Source organism: Polistes fuscatus, unplaced genomic scaffold (assembly GCF_010416935.1).
Source record: "Polistes fuscatus isolate 324 unplaced genomic scaffold, CU_Pfus_HIC Scaffold3, whole genome shotgun sequence".
NCBI lineage: Eukaryota > Metazoa > Arthropoda > Insecta > Hymenoptera > Vespidae > Polistes > Polistes fuscatus.
This window is the reverse complement of record NW_025113107.1, coordinates 14,015,993-14,033,089: the sequence shown is the minus strand read 5'-3', so window position 1 is coordinate 14,033,089 and position 17,097 is coordinate 14,015,993. Positions and strand designations below refer to the sequence as shown.

Genomic DNA, 17,097 nt, shown 5'->3' with positions numbered 1-17,097 from the left:
CAACGTGAGATGCTTTTTATGATCATACGTCCAACGAGACCAGTTGATCGTGGGAAATGGTGAAAAAAAGTTAGCAAAGTTTCGTTACGTAAGTTTCCGCGTGAGCCAGCCTGCCATTTTGGTTCACGCAGAAAGAGAAAGAGAGAGAGTGAGAGTGTGAGAGAGAAAGAGATAAGTGTACCGGCAACGACAATTCGCGTGTGTGTACATCGACGAACGATTGAAATCATACTAAACGAAAAGACTAATGATACGCGTATATAAATGAAAACAATAATAGTAAACTCTGATAGTTCGTCATATCGTTCGAAGAGGACAAGTGACAGAAGATAATAAACATCAACTAAAGTGTACGGTGTTATCTAATTTACATAGAGAAAAATAATACGGAATTGGATAAAGGATATTACTTTTGAAAAAAAAAAAAAGAAAGTTATATAAATATATATTATATATTTATATCGACGAGAAAAAGGCGACGACGATTATTTATAAAATTAAAAAAAAAACAAAAAAATAATATAAAATGAGGTACGAATTTGGCCATGTGCGTTTACCTATGTGCGCATGATATCGAAACGAACAGTAACGTAACACCTAACGAATACTCCCGGGCCCCCCTCCCCCTCATCGTGACATTTGATTCGTCATCGTCGTTGTCGTCGTCGTCGTCGTCATCGTCGTCGTCGTCGTTGTTGTCGTCAAAGCCGACGCATTTATTTGTTGAAAAACACTAATGGTTCCGACGTTTATCGACGTCGGTCAAATTCCAAGAGAACAAGATTAACCCACGATAATTCATAATTTGGATGTTCTAAGCGAAAAAAGATGTAAGTTAATCACTGATGTTTTCATATCATTATTTATTGCGGAATTTATTTATTTATCGAAGTTATACTTCTTTTGGCGCGTTTGGGAAAATGTAATGGGGAATTGATTTTGTTCCGAGCGTCTGGAAAAACGACACCATGAAGTTTGTCGATATTTACGACAAAGCGCGGCAAAGCAATTTTTCAAGTATACGGCATGAAGTTGTCTTTCTTTTCTTTCTTCTTCCCCCCTTTTTTTCTCAAGCGGGTCACCCATCCAAATACTAATCGTACTCAGCGCCGCTTTACTTAAATGATTGAAGCGGGAAGTAGTTCTATCACCGCGCCATGACAGTTGACGCATCAAATATTTCGATATATCTCCCTTATATTTAGTGTGGACCGATTGAAAATATGTTTCCTTTCTTTTTTTGTTTGTTAAGTAAGTAAATAATAATAATTAGTTGCTTATGTTCTCATACTTCCAGTCCAATATTTGTTTGAAGTTATTTTTGAGGTTATATTCGTTTCGGTACGCCAAAGAAGTATAACTTCTTACGTGAGTATATAAGTACACACACCAGTTTTTATTTTTTATTTTATTTTATTTTATACGTTTTATTATATACGAGACTGTTTTGTTAATATTCTATTATCGTAATCAATGCTATTTTGTTTTCTCCCTCGCGAAAATGATTAATCGATCCTTTATAAATCGTATAACAAGAAGATTTAAAATTATACAAGGAAATGTAGTATCTAAGTTGTTGAGTAATTTTAAAAATAGATTACTCTTTTCTTTTTTTTTCTTTTGAGAGAGAGAGAGAGAGGGGGAGACTTTTGAAAGAACATTTTTTTTCCCTTGGTATCGTAAAAATGCACGCTTAGGAACTTTGTTACGATACTATATAAAAAAGAAAAAAAAAGATACAAGAGGAAAGAAAAAAAGAAAGGAAGAAAAAAAAGAAGAAGAAGAAAAAAAAAACACTCGGATTAAAAAAATCGTGGCATAGAGGCGTAAGAGTGGTTTTTAAAATCTTCCGCAAACTTTTGTGACTTGGACTCGTAAGAAATGAATCTCGCTCAATGAATACTACGAACGTAATTTAAATAATATATCCTAAGATGGATGATGAAATAATAAATTATAATATATATTTTATAAAAGATATTTTTCGCCGAAGGTAATAACCGTGGTGGCGTTAAAATAAATCCACGATCTACATAATACCTTGTTTTATTTTTCTGTTTGGAAAAAAAGAACAAAAATAGAAAAAAAAAAGAAAGAAATGAAACAACCGATTATCAATGTAAAAAAAAAAAACGAAGCAGCAAAACCCGAGTAGGAAGAATCGTTAATGGGATGCAAATACGAAAAGGCGCAAACGTTCGGTGTCATGTGCGTGCGTCGAAAGGTCTAGGTCGACTCGGTCGTGATGTATGCTAGATTTCCGGCTCGTCAAAATTCGTGAGAATTTTTTGGACAAACGTAGAATAAAGAAAAAAGATATTTTCAAAGGACGCGGCCTCCGCCAAATTCGAATAGCAAGAAGAAGAAGAAGAAGCAAGAAGAAGAATCGTTCGCCTTCAGGTCTGTTCTCCCTCTCGTTTAAACTTGCTTCTTAAAACTTGCTCGGGAAGATTCTTCCTCTTCTTCTTTTTCTCTTTCTCTCTCTCTGTCTCTTTTTTTAAAGCGGAAGATCATTCGAGATGATGTTGATTTTTTTTTCTCAACAAATTCTTACAACCTTGAAACGAATCGTTAAAGAAAGGGAAGCGTATAAAAAGAAGCCAAGCGTAAACGCGATATATTTCGCGATTGCAAAGTATCTACTCAATTAATAAAATTAGATGGGAGAATATACGGCGTTCGTTTAAATATATTTTACGAGAGTTAGTTTCAATGAAGAGAGAACAAAAATTATTCTAAGTTACACTAAAAGAACTGGGAAATATATCCGATTGGTGATACGAACGTGGTGCGAGTTGGTGATGCTGCCAATTTTTTCTCTTATTAATTTTAATCTATAAACAATTACGCGTGACCAATTGGGGAAGAAAAAGAAAAGAAAAGACCATAGGATAGAAGAGTAGGGTTGTAGCTCGCGTAGTAGAATATTATGCAAGCCCGACGGCCGGGAAGTTATTCTGGCGGATGAGCGAGAGAGCAGGGGCACGAACAGTGATGTGTCCTACCTAGCATAACCTCAAGTTCTCGATGACGAAGCTTGAGATAGGTCGGGTGCAAACGTGCTCTCATACGAGTATACATTACGTCCATGCACTACACAGCTGCTCAACTCAGCCTGTCGACTGACTCTATACGCATACTAACGTATCATAGTAGTATATGCCTGGGTGTGCAGCCAGTAGGCCAATTATTAAACCGAGGATCTCGGCCAATCATCAACGACGTCCTCGACATGAATCGTCATCTTCTTTCAACTACTTGGCGCCATCGAAATTGACTCTAAATCCTTTTCCCTCGAAAATTTACAGAATTTCATCCGATCTAATGAATGTTTGACTAATATTAAGGAAATAATTGATCATCTTATGAAAATCTTTTAATCGGATGAACGATGGTAACCATCTTTGAATCTGAGAAAGTATAGAAATCACACGCGTAGAATACGGATAACAACTAGCAAAGCTAGCTTCTCTCTCGACCTATGCCAATCTCAAACTAAATATACTCGCTCGGTAATGATGGCATTAGACGCGCATGGCAGTACTTACTTGCACGACGAGAAAACCACTCAACAGACTTCGGTATCTCAAACGTTTCTTCTCAACTCGGTCGAACGACTATCTCGATCTATTCGAACGGTCGAATATTCAAAATATCGTCATTTAAATTAATGACAGTGATTTTATATTCTATCGATGAAAATTCATTATTAAATCAATATATAATAAACGTTTAAGTTAAGTGAAATTACATTCATGCATCGCAAGATTTCTTCTTTCACGACGCGTGTTGTTATTCTTCTTCTTCTTTTTCTTTGAAAAACTCGAGCTAGGACCGTGAACGAACGATCGTCAGGATGAATTACGACGACGCAAATACCATCGCACGCTCGTGCGAATCCTTGCGTAGCAATGATGTCATTTGACCCTGACACGTGCAGTCCTCGAGTACCGGTATCTTTTCATCCAAACGCGAGTACCCTATAGCCGATGGAAACGCGATTGAAAAGGTGCATGACATCTTTATACATTCTTCTAAAAATAATATCATTGCGTGGACACATTCTCTGAATACGCTTATAAATAAAAATACGTTCCTATTCGGTGAATCGTTCGGAGAGTCGTTTCAAATGTATCCTATAAATCTTTCAATCTTGATAGAAGAAATTAAAATAAATATTTTTCGTTTATATGAGAAAAATTCTAATCGATGGAGTCGAATTTGATTGGGGAAAAAAAAAAAAAAAAAAAAAAAAAAAAATCCTCACGTGACGCGATCCCTCGTTGTTTTATTTTAAATCAATGAGTAATTTTGATTAGTCAAAGTTTTCTCCTATAATAGAAGAAATTCTCATAGCGTATAATATATAGCGGATGATGATGATGATAATGATGATGATGATGATGATGATGATTGTACAGTGTCGACACTCCTTTGAGGTCGATTCTCATGGACGCAACGTGGCCTTAAAGCTGTTCAAAGGCTGTTGCAGCTCGCGGGAGTGATTATTCTGGCATCTCTCTCGTGACATTAGTTTACGTCGATTCTGCACACTCTATCTCCCTCATTTCATGGATTCTCGTTATCTTTGTCAATCGATTTATCGTTTGGATAGATCGATGAATCGATCCTAAGTCCGAACGATCCAATGAAATTCCACCAAGATCACGGACTCGAGATCGACGATCAACTGATTGGATTCTTCGATAAACAGGTTTTCATTTCTGAATACTTTGGATCGTTATTCAATTTTTAGATCGGAATGATGATGTGGTTATATCAATTTAAACTATTTTTTCTTCTTTTTTTTTTTTTTTTGTTAACACAAATACGTCTTCGATTTATTAAACTTTCTAATATGCATCGCATAATGATCGATCATACTAGAATAAGAAAAAAATAAATTCATAGTGTTTGATTTTGCAATGAACGAACGATCTACGCAATACTTTAGTAGATCGTGGAACAAAAATAACATGGCATTGAAATATACAATGCGGAAAACTTTAAATTGATTTAACCTTCTTTGCTAAAGAAGAAGCCAAGTAAAAACAATATCGATCTTATGTTTTTCTAATTGATCATCGGATTTATACAAAATTCAATAGCCAGCTGCTGGAGAATCGTGACTAAAAATAAGAAAACGTGACTGGGAATGATTGTTTTCATTCATAAACGACCACGTTTTCGAATTGTTCAATTTTGTTTAACGGAAATCACACGACAAGGTATCGTTTAATGCTTAACGATTTTAAAATAACAAAATAATCATCTGAAAATAATTTTCTAAACCGAAAGCAAAGAAGAAGAAGAAGAAAAATTGTATTTAGTAAACGTTAGAAAATAAATGATAAAATAAAGCCAAACGTCTCTTAGAAGAGACCGTTTGCGTACAGAATTACAGCAAGTTGTATATAATCAGGCAACTGATATCTAAATGAAAACGATTAGTATTCACGGTTTCGTAAATAATATGTTTACGTTAGACATTCGTCTACCAAATACATAAAGAAACGCGAGAATGACAAACATATTCTCGACAAAATCGATGATTCTAAAAAGTCGTATAAAAAATCAAAAGAAAAACGTCAAAAAAAAAAAACCTTAGTTAACCGTAATTTATTAATCGATCGGTACAAATTTTGAGCATGAAAATAAAAAAAGGGGACAAATAAATTCGGGTATCGAAATATCGATATCGAAGCAGTTGTTAGTCGATATCGATTATTAAGGAAATTATGAGAGGTTAAAGTTCAAAAGGCTACGAGAGTCTGTTCGAGAGTGAGGGAAAGAAAAGGAAGAGAAGAAGGAGGAGGAGGAGGTGGTGGAGGAGGAGGAGGAGGACGACAACGAGAAGCAAAAGTCGTGTGTGCGTGTCGGTAAGCGAACGATCATGCTCGCTCGAATACACGCGCGTGTACACACACACACACAGACACACAGACAGACATACACACACACATACGCACTAACGCATGATAGTGCATGCCTGACGGTGTGATTGACATTACTAAGTATGCCATGGCCAACCGCTCACAACGTGCTGGTACGAACGACTGCAGTACTGCCCACACTGCCGCGTACGAATGCAAGCATGCATTCGCATGCTAGCTAGCTAGCTAGCTAGCCTATGCACCGGCCAACGCCGTTGTCTAGGATTTTAAAAGTCATCGAAATTTTACTACGATATAATAAACACCTTCGTCATACTCGATCGTTTAAACTTAACGTATCCTTGGAGCTACCATTTTTTTTTTCTCTATGGCTATAATCAAATGAAAATCTTTATTTTATGATATATATAATTATTTTTATTATTATTAATATATTATATTATTTTATTATTATATATAATATTTTATATAAGTATTACTCGTTATTGGTGATAAATAATTTTCAAAAGAAAATTTTCATTTCATTCGAATGATCATTAATTTGTTTATATTTATTAACGATTATAATGCGGAAACATTGTTAACCTATTTGTGCTTTCTTTTTTTTCTTTTTATATTTTTTCTTCTTTACGGGGAGGAGGGGGGTGAGATCGAAGAAAACAAAGTTACAAGTTCAATGTCTTTTTTGTTCGATGATAGAAATATAACGTTAAGGGCGAGGGCATTGGAAAAGAAATAAAGAGTCTCATTTATTTTTTTTTTTCAAGACAGGTCATCGGAAAGATATTTAGAAACGTGATCCTTCGGAACTTACCACCTACGTCATATGGTGTGTTAAAACACAATGCAACAGGTGGCCTACTCGGACGATCCGTTGCTACTTATTTGTGGCATACTCTTCAAGGGACGAAAAAAGAGAGAGAAATAAAAGTCTAATATCCGATTGCAGGAAATCAGATTCGACGAGATAATAAGCTAGATGAGAGAAGAATGAAATTCCTGGGAGGGGGGAGAGAAAAAAAAGAACAGAAAAAAAGTAACCAAACGCACGCGAAAAAGTGCAATTTGTCGTAATTAAAAATTCTATTGCTAATAGGGGGAAAAAAAAAAAAAAAAAAAACAAATTATGCAATGGTACGAACAAGAAAAAGAAAAAAAAAAGAAAAAAAGAAATCGTAAAATTCTCGGTAAAAAGAACGACGGAGATAGGTCAAATGCAAATAAAAATGATACACCGGAGGAATGACGTAACGTAAAAAACACTGTTTCGACGAAGGACATGGTTTTCACTCACGGGTTCGATCTTCCTGTAAGATGCTATCGTTTCACCACAAAAACCGGTATCTTCGAAGAAAGAGAGACACCGTGAAAGATATTAAAAAAGAAGAAGAAAGAAGAAGAAGAAGAGTAGAAAAAAAAGAGAAAAAAAAGAACAGAGGAGAGAAGAGGATGACGCCTCTCACAAGGTCCTCCTCTTCCTCCTCCTCCTCCTCCTCCTCCTCCTCCTCCTGCTGCTGCTGCTGCTACTGTTGCTGCTCCTCTTCTCGTACTTTTGCTTTCGTCGAATAAATACGCGCACGAAATACGCGGCTTGCGTTCAAAACGAACCACGGACTTCTTCTCTCCTCCCCCCACCCTTTTCCTCCCCCCCTCCCCCTCTCTCTCTCTCACTCCGTTGTCCCCCTCACTTTTGGATTGGCTCGTCCAGCCGGCACGACACTGTCCGAAACTTTCATCGACGACTTTCGTTACTTTCTTATCGGTTAAAAAGTGAAACACCAGTCGATCCAGGTGCCCCCTCCTCCTCCTCCTCCTCCTCCTCCATCCCTCTTTCACTCCGATCCAGGATATGGGGATTCGGTCGATCTTCTTCGAATGATTATCGCGTAAGAGACAGACCATTGGACCACTCGATCGTTCGATATATCGAAAGTGAAATTGCAATGAAAATCGAAAGATTAACTCTCTTCTTTATTTCCTTTCCTTTATTCTTTTTCATCTGTTTTTTTATTTTCTTTTTCTTTTTCATTTTTTTCGCTCTCTTCTTCTTGCATATAACGTGTGTGTGTATGTGTATGTGTATGGACGCATCGGTGAGAAAAACATCACGAAAGTGGTGCAGTCCGTATATGGAGAAGAGAAGATATTTCTCTTTCAGCTACTTTTATATTCTCTCACACATACTCAACGTATTCCTTACGTAACCAATACTCGGTGTGTACCCTCGTGCGAGAAAGGAATCTTCCATTTCTTTTTCTCTCTCTCTCTCTCTCTCTCTCTCGAAAATTTACTAAAAGCGACAATTTTATACGGCTAATAAAATTTCTCTTACTTTATCGATTGTGTCTGGCGTTATTTAAAAATACAAAGAAAAATGCAAAACGTTCGATTAGAACGTAGATACAAACGAATTAAATATTGAAATATTATCAATAAACAATGAAGTGAGAACATTATTCCCATACATATGTATATATATATATATCGTATATACGGTATTGAAACGAAGAAACGTGAGAAGACGAGGTTAATGCTCGTTAGAAATTCTTTCGTCATCGTGTTTGCGTCAAAACGCTTCCTGTTTGGTTCGTAAACAAGCATGGACTCTCCGAAGGCAACGTTCATAAAACGCACAGCAGCCAGTCAGCCAACCAGCCAACCATCCAACCAACCAGCCCTTTTCTTTACGCAAAATATCTCACAAGTTTTGTCGTAATATAACGACCGTGATCGAATGTCATGGCGAATCCACGTCGTTCGTCGGTCCGTCCGTCCGTTCTTTCGTTGGTTCCTGCCACCTCGGTCCCCCCCCGCCCCACCATTACCCTCCTCATCTCTCTCTTTGCCCCCATTCGTACAAAAAGATCTCCAGGTGAAGAGATCCACCTTCGTAACCGTGGCCGTACGGTTCAACGAGAACTACGAGAGAGTGAAAGTTCTCGTTTACACGCGCCTCGAGTTTTTGGCATTGGGCTTGGTTGGGATTGGAGGATCTCGGTTGGTATCGAGGCCACTGGTACCACCACCACCACGCTAACCGAACGTGGATCCATGAGTTCGGTGGATCGCGTGGCCCGCACACAAACCGCTTGGCCCAAAAACTTTGGGCTTCGCGAGGCGTTCACTTCGGCTCGTAGTCGTCGTTGTGTTGTCGTTGTCGTTGTCGTTGTTCGGTTTGTAACTTCGTAATCGCCGTTACAACAGACGATGAGAACTCGATTAAATTCGATTGTGAAATTTTGACAAACGTTACCGAGTTTTATTCTATCGTGTGAGTAAACGTTTTTCGTTTGAACGATGAAAAATGTTGCCAGTTGGTAACCCGATTGAAAGTTTCGTGAATTAATTTTTTTCCTCGTTCTACGGTGATATTTTTATCATTTCATTCTAATTATGTTTGTATCGTGCTGTGTAGTAGTAGTAGTTGTAGTAGTAGTAGTAGTAGTAGTTATATGATAATGATGATTACTTAGTGATTGCTAATAATAAAGGATACTACTGGGAATTTTGAAGGACTTTTTGTCTAATCTTTCTGGGCATAGAAAATGTGCGCCAATATGAGTGTCCTGCAACAACGTCGTCACATAGGTACGAATTTTATCCATTGAAAAAATATTGTTTTAAAGGAGGTGCTTTCTTTTTTCTTTTCTTTACTTTTCGTTTTATTTACTATCGTATCTTTATTTAAAAGTTTACGAAAATAAGAAAACAAGAGGGAAAAAGGAGGAAGAAAAGTTGGAGATAGAAATTTCTCCACTTTTTATTTTTATTTTTTTCTTTTTCTTTTTCTTTTTCTTTCGTTAAAAGAGCGGAAGTTAAATTTACGCGATCGCTATCGTGCCAATTCAGCCACGGTCGATCGCACGAACATTAGAAACTCGAAAGTAAGGGATTCCTCCTTTTGCTCCAAATTGCAACAGTTTTAAAATGAAAGAGAGAGAGAGAGAGCGAGTGAAAAAGAAAGAAAGAGAGAGAGAAAGAGAGAGAGAAGGACAGAAAAGATGACTCGATCATTTCGTAACAGACAAAACTTCGACATTAAAGTTGTCCGTCCGTCCGTTCCCCGCAGCCACCCGCACTTGCCTGCCACCTCCTTCACCTTCACCTCTTCGCATATAATTAAAAAGAAAAAGAAAACGTTCGAGCGTAAAATCGACACAAAGCAAACGACAATTTCTAAAGATAATAATTCGCTGAAGTGGTGTAAACGATCGAAACAAGACAAAATTGAGTAGATTTTGAAATGGTCGCGGGCTGATTTCCAACGAACCGTGGTGCGTACGTTAATGCGTGTGTGTATATTCGACGGAAACGGAAAGAAAAGAAGAAGAAAAGAAGAGACTTTGAAAAGATAGGAGAGAGAGAGAGAAGGGACAGGGACGAAAGTGTTGGGTGCCGTTCGTACTGCGTGCTTCTGTATTGGTGATATTAATACGTGTTTGTGGAAGAGATCAGAAGTATTAGTCAGTCGTGAAGTTTAAAAATAACGAATCGTAATTTGTAACGGTAGTAGGACGAGAACTCGAATTTCGATCTTTCTATGGTGCTCTCTCTTTCTTCCTTTTCTCTTTTTATTTCTCTCTCTCTCTCTCTCGCGCAGTAGCTTATGACACAACACGGTAAGGTTTGCCTAAGGAAAAGTAAGGTAAGGCCAGTGGTATAATAGAGAAACTTTCACTGCGGAGGTTCAATGTACCGGTCTCTCTAACTCTCACTGGCCGTTCTCTCCTTGCCGTCTGCCAGCTCGCGAGCATCCGTACGGAGACTAACATAAGCCTGTCCCCCATCATGATTCCACCATTTGATATTATTTTTCATCGACAATTATCAAAATAGGACACCAACACTTCAGATATTCACGAAATTTCATTTTTCGATGGGTCTCTCAAATTGTGTATTCATTTTACACTCCAATTTATATTTCATATAAATAATATTTGCGAAATAAGGACAAATTACGCGCAATCCTAAATTGACTGAAAAAAACCCAAGAAAAAAAAAATATTGTTATTTTCTAACAATGCGATTAGCGGAGACGCGTTTAGGTTAGATAAGGTGGAATTTAATGAGTCGTAGTTTGTAACGGTGTCGAGTGTGAAAAGATAAGAAAGTAAAGTGGTTTCGTTACTTATTTCGTTCTCTATTATTATTGTCTTTGTTTAATAACTATTCAAAAAATACGTGTTACTCGTATGACGTATGATTAGAAATAGGAGAATAATTTATTGTAATTCTCGAATGAAAAGGAAGAAATGGAGAGATTATTCTAAGTAGATATTGTAAAACATGATCGTACTCGGGAAGAAGAAGAAGAAGAAAAAAGAAAAAGAAGAGGAAGAAAATGGTGGGGGGCATAGTCATAGGATGTCATGGCGTGGGAGAGTCACTTTCACCGTCCGCGGCCCCTATAGCGGTAAAATCTACATGCTACATAAAATTGGACGTACCGTTCCGCGATTCAACCTTACCAACAATAATACATATAATCGCAAATCATATTTTTCGAACATAAATCAATGATAATCATTCTGCTAAATGGAGAGGATGGAATACAACAACAACAAAAAATGCAGGCGTTCAAAATGAAACGAAGGCAAAATAGAAATATCGTGTGTATATAAAAATAGTAATAGAGAGAGAGAGAGAGAGAGAGAGAAACGCGTAATACGAAGCTTCTTCGCAATAGCATTGCTTCGTAGGGAGGAACGTGAAACTCGAAAAAGCTTGGCCGATATAGAGAAATAAAGAAAGAGAGAGAGAGAGGGAGAAAATAGAGAAGAAGCTTGCGCTTAGACTACTCGGAGGTTAACGCATAGAGAGAGAGAGAGAGGAGAGGGGTTGGTAGGAAGAGGAGGGGGGGGGGAGCTAGAGAGAAACTACTTACTTATAGTCTTTGTAGTCGTGTAGAGTAGCGTATGTGGCGCTCCGTAGGTTAGCTAGCGCATTGGCTGCACTTTCCGTCTCGGTGTGTTGTGTGGTGCATGTGCATGCATGCACGCCGGCGGCAGTGGCGGCGGCGGCGTCGTCGGCCCTCGGTCGGTCGTATGCATGCATTGGTTACGCAAGAATAGCAGCGTGTGTGAGACTGCTGACCCACATACGGCAGGGAGCAAGGACCCCGGCTCGGCACGTACACGCGCCTTTCCACACACCACCAAAGGGGAATTGAGAAAGAGAGAATATATCGTATGTGTGCGCCGCGAATGCACTCACTCTCGTTATACTCCCTCCCTTCTATCCTCCCATCCTCCCATCCTCCCACCTTCCCACTCTCCAACACTCTCTCGCAAAACACGCGCATGTGTATTGCTGCTACTACTACTACTATTACTACTACTATTACACACTGCCGCGTGTCTCCCTCTCACTCTCTATCTCGACTACTCTCCGTGCGCATGCCAACGCCCGCGTCACCCAGTGTATATTAGTGCACATGCAACTCCATCTATCGTCGTATGCGCTTAACAAACTCACACACTACTCGCCCACGTGGCTCTTTAATATATAAACTACCAAGCAAAACCGGCGGCTCGAGTAACGTTGTTCACACGCGTACACGCACACACATATTTTGTTTATACACACATTTTACCCTCTTTTTTTGTTTTGTTTTTTTTAAATTTTATCTTTTCTCCTTTTTTTTTTTTTAATAATTATTATAGGGTTAACAAAGTAGTAAGATATTTTTTCGTTAAACAATTGGTGATACTCTTTTCGATGTGATATTTTAACGAACGAGTCAAGGTGTTCCTCCCTTTACCTAAATTCGGCATTGATCGAGCGCATTAAAAATATCTTTCCAACCGAAGAAGACGACTCCCGTCGCTCGCGACGTTTCGATTGAAAAAAAAAATAAAAGAAAAGAAGAAACTTATCCCCCATTTCCAAATGATTACCGCTCGAGGAAAGCAACTTTCGAGAAGAATGACTTCTCACTTCTTCGAAACCTTCGATTGACGCGAGATAATTCCGATCTCGAGTCAACGAGGAAAAAAAAAGATGAGTGTGTTCTACTTTTATTGAAAAATTAATCTGTTTTTTTTTTTTTTTTAAGTCATGCAAAGAAGTATTTTCCTGTGTAAGTTGTAACGGAATATCTATGTAACTAACATTTACATATTTATAATATAGATCACTTATGCGTATATAATATTATCAATCAGTATAATCATGTAAATTGAATGAACATTCCCATAAAATATTATTTCGTCTTGAATACGCCCATTCATTCATTCACCAACGCAAACAACAAAGTTGTTTCATTCTATCTTTCTATCTTTCTCTCTTTCTCCCTTTCTTTCTTTCTTTCTTTCTTTTTTTCTTTTTTTCTTGACCCGTTGAGAATGATGGATCAAAGGGTTCTCGAGTCAGCTAGCAAGTTAGCTAGCTAGCTAGCTAGCAGACTTTACGAGTGCGATCATCAACGACAACTACGATAACGATGATCTTGCGGTATGATTAAAATGACCCAAAAGTAGAACTGAACTCGTCTCGTTCGGTTCTTCTAGACGCCATAAAAACAAGACTCGTCGTAAGCCGATCCTTGGAGCAGGCGTGCCGTGTACCTAATTATTCACAGACCGTTTGAACGATTACGTGCCGGAGTTATTGCTATCAGGATGACGATTCCAGAGATTAAGTACGAGAAGAAGTAAAAGAAAAAAAAAAAAGAATAAAAAAGGAAGAAGAAGAAGAATGAAGTGTTATTAAAATGACATGATGCAACTGACTCGTAACTGTAGTTATATGAATATTTGTCAATGATATATACGCGTATATAAACGGGGAGAGTCATAGAAAAATTGATTAGAAAATAAATCTCAACGATTTTACTATCATTTTTTTTGTTTACTTTTACCATAACGTTAAGTTAAACGAATGACTCGTGATTCTACTTAAATTATTATAGGCGAATCTAATATTTTTGAAATGAAAGAGAAACAAAGCTGCAAATTCGTGTAGATTGTTAAAGAAAGTAATGACATTGTCGTTGGACACCCAGTAGATCAGTTTATAGCGATCTCTCGTTCAGAAGAACACTAGTCTGACTCGCCTAGACTCGACCCCCCAATTATACCATTATTTAACATTATTGCAAGGAGAATCGTATGTGTTCCGAAGAAACCAGAGGTCTCGTGAACCCCATAAAGCATGGTAGCGAGTCGTAACACGCTTATGTATGACGATGATGATGTGTCATGAAAACGGTCAAGACGTAGGGATGAGGATTTTCTACGTTAAACCGCGAAACGATATTCTAAGATGTTACGACCCTCTCCAATTGTCTGCTATAGACTGAACAAAAGTTCATTGCAAATTATGCGCTTCAGATAATTCATCTTTTAATTAATTTAATTGAAATATTTTATTCAAATAATCGTTATCTCTAACAACAGAAATAATTCTCATTTATTACTAATTACATTGATTTCAAATTGCAATTGTTGTTAAGCCAGTCTATACAAATTTCCAATTTTTGTATGTTCCAATATGAACATGCGTACACACACACATACACACATGTTCTTCTTGGAATATTATTAAAAATATAAAAGTATAATCAAGTTAATAATTATTTAAAGTATCGTACTCTAATATTCAATAGTATATCGACGATCATTAATTTATGTATAATTATTGTTACAGGAATTATGACCCTTACGAGCAGCCCGTGTGAGCTAGACAACATGAGCTTGTTTCAAGACCTCAAGTTGAAAAGGAGAAAGGTCGACTCCCGATGTAGTAGCGACGGTAAGAACTCAACATTATTTTCTTCTACTTCTTCTTCTACTTCTTCTACTTCTTCTTCTTCTTCTTCTTCTTCTTCTTTTTCCATTTTATACGTCTACAACGAAGAAGAAACTAGGACACGTAGAAAATAAAATAATCATCGTTTAATTTCACAACTTCGCACGAGGAAAACATAGAGGACACGTTAATTATCGTCAACTATATTCTAACGCATACGAAACATATCAGAAATTTGCAGAATATCAAACCGCATCGTTTCATCTTACCCAAGGATCTCTGCTATCATAGCAAATCCTTAATCCCTTTGATACCATCATTGATAATATCAAATACGCTTATAGATTAAAACCTAGTCCTTGTTTTAAAGGAATCACTAATTCTATGCTTTTCATAACCTTGATACGATTATACACGTGGAAATAGATGAAAAACTTAACGATACGAAATAGAATTATGTGATCGGTTAAAATAGACGCCAAAAATATACACACGCAAAAAATAATAAAGATGTTGATTTGGGTCGAAGAAGAAAGGAAAAAAAGGTTCGAATATTCGTCGTCGTCGTAGTCGTCGTTGTTGTTGTTGTCTTCGTCGTCATCATCGTCGTCGTCGTCGTCGTCGTCGTCATTGGTTGGCAAGGGTAGGTCGAGACGTGGGTGAGAGGAAGAGACCGCGTAGGCGGAGGGCTAAATCTAAGAGGAGGGTAGGTGGCAGTGCAGGGTTGAATATCACGCGGTTTCCCGGACGTGCACCGGTGCTAGTTCGGCTTCGCTTGAACTCGCGTTAACACGTGCTGTTCTTCTTCTCCTCCTCCTCTTCTTCTTCTTCTTCTTCTTCTACTTTATCAACATAACTATTTTGACACGCACACATTCATACATACATATATACATATAAATATATGTTTGTTTCGCATTCTCTCTTTCCCTCGTAAGAAATAATGAAAAGTGCGTAAAATACGTCGTATGAAATGAACAGGTAGCCTAGCTTTAGCTATTCGTATCCGAAGACGCGCTCGCGAGAGCGAGCTGCATCGATTTTTCGACACACGGTTGCAAACGGCACGATACCAATGACCCTCGCGACCTAGCATATCGGTTAAAGGTCAGAGACTGTTATTAGAATCGATCTTAAACGTTCGCGAATACGTCAGAAAAAATCGGCACGCGCGTCATTATGTCAAATATGTTCGAACGAACGAGGATGAGAACGATCTCGAAGAATCATTGATCTTTCAAGTGTCACGGGGGGATTAATGTTTTAGTTTTTTTCTATCATTTTATTGGAATCCTTTTTTTTTTCTTCAGTGAATAGTATCGAGAAGGGCTTTGTACAGCATATGTGCGTATGCTAGTTCGATATTCGTTGTCATCATCATCATCATCATCATCATCATCATCATCATCATCATCATCATCATCGTTGAGCGATACGTTCAACAACGTGACGCTCTCGGTGAATCATTGATCCCTCTCGATTGCACGTGAACATTCAACGCTCGTTGCGGGGGAGAGAGGGGTAGAGGGAGAGGGAGAGAGAGAGAAACTACGCAATTGCGTTTGACGTGACACGATCAAAACGAATTTTCAACTCGATCTTCAATGGAGTACTACGAGAGTAACGACGACTGGATTATCACCTAATTCGTCGTTCCCTTATATTTTTCCAACCCACGAGATACATGATAGAAGAAGAAGAAGAAATAAAACGAGAGACAAATATTGAAAAAATAACTAGAAGGGATGGACGGATAGTTTCGCAAATGACGTGGACAATTTATTTTTCGTATCGCGATAAATTCCGTTATCGTTATCAATCCTAATCCGGAAAATATCTGTTTGATTTATTATTATATACAAACGCCGTTTAATTATTATAGTTTATGGTTAATAAATTATATCTACGTAGATATTGTGCATAAATTGTATAACGTTTATACTTTAAAAATAAATTCCGGTTTTAATTTATTATACGAGATCGGTGAATTGTAATAGATTAAATTCAAATCAAAAGTGATATAAATCTATTATTAATATTTATATATACAGACACGTTGTGTGTGTGTGTGTGTGAGAGTAACTTTTTTTCATCGAAATAATTCGAACAATACGAATACGCCGAGTGCGTGAAAAAAGATTAACTGAATTTCTACGAGGGAAGAAGATGCTACCACGTTTCTCAATTGCGTTTGACTAATGTCGGATGTTACTACTTAAATTCTCGAATCAAATCACTTGCGAGCTTTCATCGCGGATTTATTCAAAATACGAAAAGTGATTATATCGAAGAATCACGTGCATTATTCGACGCGTGAAAATTCAACTAAAAATTAAATGATTTTAATTTGTGAGAACGAACATTCGAATAAATCAAACATATATTTTTGTCTTGACACGACATATTAAAGAAGATAAATTACACGAAAGGAAAGAATATAAGAAAATTAAGAAAA

General features: G+C 37.5%; 1 protein-coding gene across 8 annotated transcripts in view; it reads left to right on the top strand.

Moving 5' to 3' along the window:
• LOC122519453 (hormone receptor 4) overlaps positions 1-17,097 on the top strand; it is an 87,203-nt gene that overhangs the window by 60,694 nt on the left and 9,412 nt on the right. For 4 of the 8 annotated variants that reach the window (XM_043638882.1, XM_043638880.1, XM_043638881.1 and 1 more), the window contains exons 1-2: positions 662-830; positions 14,541-14,645. In XM_043638882.1, the coding sequence (XP_043494817.1) occupies positions 14,546-14,645 (100 nt within the window). In that variant the 5' untranslated portion in view covers positions 662-830; positions 14,541-14,545. Of the gene's footprint in view, positions 1-661; positions 831-14,540; positions 14,646-16,074 lie in introns of those variants that run through there. The other 4 variants (XM_043638877.1, XM_043638876.1, XM_043638875.1 and 1 more) reach the window with 2 other exon arrangements.